Below are 6,785 nucleotides of genomic sequence, written 5' to 3' on the forward strand. Positions count from 1 at the left end.
ACGACAGATGTACTATTAATTATTTGTCAGGTATATATACATATAACAAATTTCGTGGAAGCAGTGGCGGAACAAGACAAGGGGCCAAACCAGGTGTAATATTTAAGTTTTTATTTTATTTTTTTTATCAAGTATTACGCAAGTAGTATAACAATAAATTTCTTTATTTTAAGTTGTATTTCTACCTAGATTATTTGTTTACAGTATATCGCTATCATTTAGTACATAAAATACCTTCATACAACCTATATAAAACATATACTATGCATAAAAATATATATCATAAAGACACTCATATAAATATATTAAAAACAAAAGTAATACATTGTCTAAAATTGCAACCTGCGTTCTTTTATAGAAACAAAATCATCAAGTATTGGATCTAAATCAAAAGTCTCAGCTATCTCTCTTTTAATATAGACAAGTAAATTATTTGTTAGGAACTCATCTTCAATTTTGTTGCGAAGTCGTGTTTTAACAATCTTCACAGCTGAAAATGCTCGTTCACCATTCGCTGTAGATCCTGAAAGTGTTGAAACAAGACGAATCAGCCTATCAAGAAGATAGTATATCTTTGATTTCTCTGTCTCTACTAATATTCGACATAATTCTGCGATGGATGAAAAATTTTAAAACGTCGAATTGGTAAACACATCAAGTTCAAAATGCTTCAATTGAAACCTTAAATTAATTGACACGCTCTCAACAAAATCAAGAGGATAATACTCTTCTGTAAGACAGCATATATCATCAATATTAAAAGATTTATAAGCATCCTTTGGATCCAAAGCTGAGCTAAGAGTTAAAAGTTTTGTTGCTCCTTCACCAAACCTACTATCAAGCTCGTGTATCTGAAATTCTATAGTGGCATTAAATATATCAAAATAATAATGATGCTCTATCATAATGTGATCACGTTAATGACGACTACAACCTTGGGCATAACGAGAGCTCAACTCTGGAATGTCAATGTCAAATTTCTTGGAGAAAGAGACAACATTTTCAGGAAAAATTTTCCAACCTTCATTTCTTAGCTCTTGGATAAGGCTTTTTGTAGTAGATACCATATTCATGGCATTCAATATGTCCTGAGATTTTTGCTGCAAAACTTGACAAAGAATATCATTAATACCCATGATTTCCTTCATTAAGTGCAAAATAAATATAAATTCAAATGATGTCATCATTTTATAAGCAGCACTCGCATCCCCGCGTTGGGACTGAGTGGATCCTTCCTTTATTATGCTTTCAAGCACCGAGCAAGTGGCTTCAAACAGTCGTAGTAGACTACAAATAGAATAAAAATGAGAGCTCCAACGACTATCACCAGCTCGTTTGATTGCTCCAATTTGATTAGCTCCTTTTCCACTTTCAAGTTCATCAAAAGCTATCATATGTGCAATTTGTGTTGCCTGAGCAGCTTACAGTTCATCATGATGTCGTTTACATGACGCCCCACCACATTGTTAATAAAAATCAAATTTGAAAAGAGTTTATGCACACAAACACCACAACAAAGACTGCTTTCTATAACACATCATTATAAGACTATTAAAAAAGTATTATAATATGTATAAAATAAATGTGCTAAAGAAAGTAAAATTAAATTAAAAACGCGGCAACTGAAAAAAAGAAAAAGCGGTAAATGAAATGTGTTATATTCTTTTTCCCTCTTATACGCCGTACACTTTCTTTTCCTCTCTTTCATTTTCCTCCTACCCTCTCTAATCAATTTTCTTAAACCCTAGTTGAAAAAATTTGGTAAAGACTGAACCTTGAACAGCACCACCTCTTTCCAACGCAACCTCCTACAAGAGCCTCAACAAATGGAAGGAGCCTCTCAGTCACCAAATTTTCAACATCTTTGATGAAGCGAAGTTGGAGACCGAGTGATAACGGTCGCTGGAATCGCCGACTCAGTCGAGGATACTCTGTTAACTCGCTCAGGACCAAATTCGTCTCTAGGCTCCCCGACAAGGTCCGTTCTGGTCTTGACGTTGAGTCCAGTCCCTACGATATCGACCTAACTCGGACCAGTGACTTGAGTGGAGGTTTGTTTCAACTTCAATTAAAGAAAACTCTGTTTGGTTACTGAGAAAATGCGCTCAAGATTTTTATCTTCTTTTTCTTGTTGTTTTTGGTTATATATGTAATGAGTAATCAGAAAATGAGAAAACGTCATTTTACCTGGATTGATTGGTTTCTTGGAACCACAACATGAGTGATTATTGTTTTGGTTTTTTGTTAATTTTCTTAGGAAACAAACAAAGGTATTGTTTGTGGTTTAAGGCATTGTTTGTTTGTTGAGAAACTGGGGGAGAATTCTTCACTTGTTCAAAGATTCTGCAACCAAAGCAATCCAACGATGCATGATTTGATTCTTTTGCTATACTTATGTTGTTATATATACATGTTCTTACAAATAGTTTTTTTTGTTTTTAAATTATAGGAGAAAAGGACTCCTATGAAAGATAGCTTTTAACTCTGAAATCTTTTGAGGAAGTTGACTCTATAGTGCAATCAGAAGGCATTGATGAAGATGATCTTGATGAACAAGCTCAACATGAAAGAGCCAAGAAGATCTCTAATTATGCAAACATAATTCTCTTCGGACTTAAGGTAAAATTTGAGTATTTTTATAAGAAATATTGGTTGAAGTAAGTTCTTAAGAGATTTTACAGCTCCAGTCGTATCTATAACATTTTAGATTATATAGACCATGTTTAGAGTATTTGAGTTCTTACATCAAATAATATTCTATGGCCTTATAGAACATTCATTCCCACTTTACAAACTAAAATTAAAACTTATGTTTGATTCTGTAGATCTATGCTACTATAAAGAGTGGGCCCATAGCCATTGCAGCATCAACACTAGATTCTTTACTGGATCTCATGGTTGGTGGCATACTTTGGTTCTGTAATGCCTTGCTAATTAGGGTCCATTAGCAGGTGTGTTTTGAAACCAGTGCTGGACTTACTAACAAGTCATTTGAACTAAACATGTGATTAAGCCACTAAGGTTTGGGTATTAAAAACTTTTGATCATTTCATAAACATTTCCATTAAGTTAATAACCAGTTCTTTACATGGGATCCCACAAACATTAGTTTATAAGTCTGTTACAAAACTTAGATTACACACTAAGTCGTCCTAAGCGGCAAAAGCTGGGTTTAACCCTAGTTCCTCTGAGCATCTCGGCTGTGGTGGTCGAGCGGACTACATATGTACATACCACTGCTAATGCCCTCCGACTCATTGCTGGTTGAGCTTCTCTTTACCTTTACCTGCACCACAAAGCGCCTGTGAGCCAGAAGACTCAGCAAGAAAACTTAATCAACAGTTCAGTGAATAATACAACCATCAAACAGTAATAACTGAATCTAGTGCATTCATTAAATCCAATTGGAGACCATAGAGTCACGCAAGTGCATGTTGCACTTTCTTTCAAGTTGCTGGCATCCGAGCCAGTCAAGCGCATGTTGCACTCCCAAGGTGGCCCAGCCATGGTGGCCTGCACTCCACATGCATTATGCCAAACTTAGCTTATAAACCAAGTCCTTATGCCCTTGACTTATAAGTCAAGCCACCACGTGCCTCCAACTTATAAGTTGAAGCCTTGGAACTCTCCACTAATAAGTTGATCTCTACTTAACATCCTAATGATACCCTAGCTTATAAGCTAAGCTTCACAATCATAACAGACAGTCACATGTTTCATATAGCATACCTAACAAATAGTCACACAATGCATTATAATACATTCACTCAACAGTCATAAGCATAATCATAATTATGCACGTTACAACATACCTAATCAAACATTCGCAACATAACTATAATCATGTTCATCACCCTAACTAAGCTCTAATCATGCATTCACATAACAGGTGCAGTTTTCTTACCTTCGGTCCATATGCGGGTTATTAGCAACAACCCTCCGAGCACGATCCCCGATTCAAGACCTTAGCGAAAACCTAGTCATAACCGCAATAAGGAAGTTCCCATCAATAACAAGTAAATAACAATTTCCAGACAAACTCTTAGCCTCCGGGACATCGAATTCCACTTAACAAGGAAGTAGGATCGATCCCGAGCCCAAACGGTTAAGTTTCCAACCTAAAAATCCCATTAAGGTCAATTTTCCCCTTAAGAGCCGCGGCCCCTCACAGGCGAGCCGCGGCCCGGCTCTAATTCCAGAGGTGGCCTCCCTGGAAACCAACGCACGTCGCGGTGCGCCCTTGAGGCGCCGCGGCCCGCCCCTGCACCCAAGCCCTGCTGGCTCAAAATCCTCTTCGCAGGCCGTGGCTCATCACCATGAACCCAGAAATTTTTGGGTTTTTCTGCAACTGAACCCAACCAAAACTCATCCAATTTCATCCCACTCCTTCAATTCAATTCCCAAACTCATATAATCATTCTCACCAGTCAAACCCAACCAATTATCATAGTGAAACACATCAAATTTACCCAAACCTATCCCTTCAATTATCAAGCATGCATAAACATATTTTCTCTAAATATTCAGCAAAGCTAACCAAGCAAATTTCATTTAAGAGTTCATACCTCAGCTGTGATGAAACCTTTGAGCTAAACCTCTAGTTTCCCCAAGTTTGGCACCTTAATTCCCAAGCTTCACTCTTTGAATTTTCCAAAAAAAACAACTTAAGCTTCCATGGCACATAAAGAAAACGAGAGAGAGAAAAGGGAAGCTGCTGAGTTCTTTTTCCTTTTGTTTCCTTAACCTTCTCAGCACTCCCAGCTCACCCAAACACTAATCTTAGCCCAAGAATGACCATTTTACCCCTTTCCCTTATCTTATTTTATCAAGTGTTCTCAAGGGCAATTTTGTCCTTTGCCTTAAATCCCGCTATCCACAATTTGCATTCTATAATTCCCACTACTCCCAATATACTCACACAATCACCAATAAATTCCCATTACCCACTAATTCCCGGTAATGTACTAAATTACTAAAATACCCCTAAGCTCACCCCGAGCCGGGTACAAAGACCCCGTTGTGACTTTTCGCTAACTTGCTCATCAGGACCGCCTCTCGTCGAGTAACCCAAATATATCCACATAATAATTTGGTCTCAATCACACAAGCACATATTCACATTTATACCCCAAACGGGTCAAATTGCTAATATACCCTTCTTATAAGAAACGGGCCCACATACACATTTATTATCATTAAAATACAAGCATAATTATATTATAATATAATTCACATATTAACTCAATTATTGCCTCCCGGCCCCCTAATCCAGGCACTAAGCCTTATTAGGAAATTTGGGATGTTACAGGTTCACTCACTTGTCAATGAAAAGTATAAATATTTATAGATACCCCATTTGCAAATTGAGGGAGCAGCCTGTTGGCATAATCATTTTTGTTGCTATCATGGCGACACTAGGTACAATCTGTAGCTTAATTTGTTGATAGTTTTCACAGCTTTTTCCCTTTCTTGCTTCATTTCCACATTGAAGGTTGTTTGGCTTCCTTAGTGAACACATATATCGTCCAGTGTCTTTTACTCTGTTTGTTACAGAGTAGATAAATTCATGAGTCTTGGATGAAACAAGGAAAAAATAAAGCTTATTAAGTGACTTTGTTTTATTAAATTTGTCCAAAGAAGACGTGTTTTTTTATTCTAGAAATTTTCTTTGGTCATTTTTTACCGGAAATTTCTAAAGTATATGGTCATGATTGCCAACTACAGACACTTAATAAGGAATTACAAGAGTTTTGACTGAGCATTGGACATGGTAATGGTACATAACCAAATAAGAGGGACTTTTTCTGCTTATCCTACTGCTGCTCTTAGAGAAGAGTTTTCTGAATATATAATAAGGGGGAAAGATGCTTATAAAGTTATAATTTTACTGAATAAAAAATATTAAGTGTATGTTGGAGTAGCTTAGGAAGGAGAGGTTTGTTACAAGTAGGCAGCTGTATAATTATAAAACCAACAAGTCATTAAATTAGCTTATGTAAGCTTTGAATTTCAGTGAGATTTTAACTAAAGGATTCGTCCGAGTAGTAGGCATATTGTGAGGGACATAAACTGTGACACTTGGTTGTCTAAATTCTAAACATATTACATCTTGTGCTCTTTATCCAAACATACTTTAGAGTTGCTCAATGCTTTAACATGGAACATCTTAGCAACCTTAGAGAAGGTTTTGTTCTATTCTTTCTTTTAAGTATTCTTAAGTTGACTTAGATTCCATACCAAAATAATTTTCAATTAAATTTCAACTTACAGGTTTTCAAGTATTCATCCAGGCTTTAGAACAACTAATTGACATTAATCCTTCAGAAAAGATGTCCTCAGACCAGTTAATGTGGTTGTATTCGAGCCATGATCTTGAGCAAAAAATACCGCACTCTCGTAAGCTCTTGGATTGAACCTTTGTAAGAATAAGTTGAACTTGGATATGAGATTGATTATGTGGTCAGGTGTGCATATAAATAATACTTTTGTTGATGTAAAATTTCGTTTTCCCCCCTTTTTTTTCATGTTGATTCACTTATGTACTAACACTTATTGGATGTTTTTCTTCATATTTTGCTCAATATGTTCAGCCACTAATTGTGCATTACAAGTTTACAACAATGTCTCCATCAATTTTATTCTCATTATTAGCACTTCAAATTATTCCCTTGTCTTAAAATACTTGAATGGATCTCCTTGTTTGTCCATTTACTTAGTGAATTTGTTGGATTCCAATGCTCTTGTTGCTATTTTCTTTTCCATAAATAAAGAAAACTTTAGGGGTA

The 6,785-nt window shown here is 36.2% G+C and overlaps 1 protein-coding gene and 1 pseudogene across 1 annotated transcript; one reads left to right on the top strand and one right to left on the bottom strand.

Annotated features, from left to right (window-relative positions):
• Positions 1–329: 329 nt before the first annotated feature.
• LOC133805935 (uncharacterized) lies at positions 330–1,394 on the bottom strand. Its single transcript, XM_062244082.1, has 2 exons — positions 935–1,394; positions 330–523 (listed from the first exon to the last, which is right to left on the bottom strand). The coding sequence occupies exons 1-2, from the start codon at positions 1,392–1,394 to the stop codon at positions 330–332; spliced, it is 654 nt and encodes a 217-aa protein (XP_062100066.1).
• A 237-nt stretch (positions 1,395–1,631) lies between these two features.
• On the top strand, positions 1,632–6,785 carry LOC133804309 (metal tolerance protein 4-like; annotated as a pseudogene).

The sequence above is a fragment of the Humulus lupulus genome, chromosome X (assembly GCF_963169125.1).
Source record: "Humulus lupulus chromosome X, drHumLupu1.1, whole genome shotgun sequence".
Classification (NCBI taxonomy): Eukaryota; Viridiplantae; Streptophyta; class Magnoliopsida; order Rosales; family Cannabaceae; genus Humulus; species Humulus lupulus.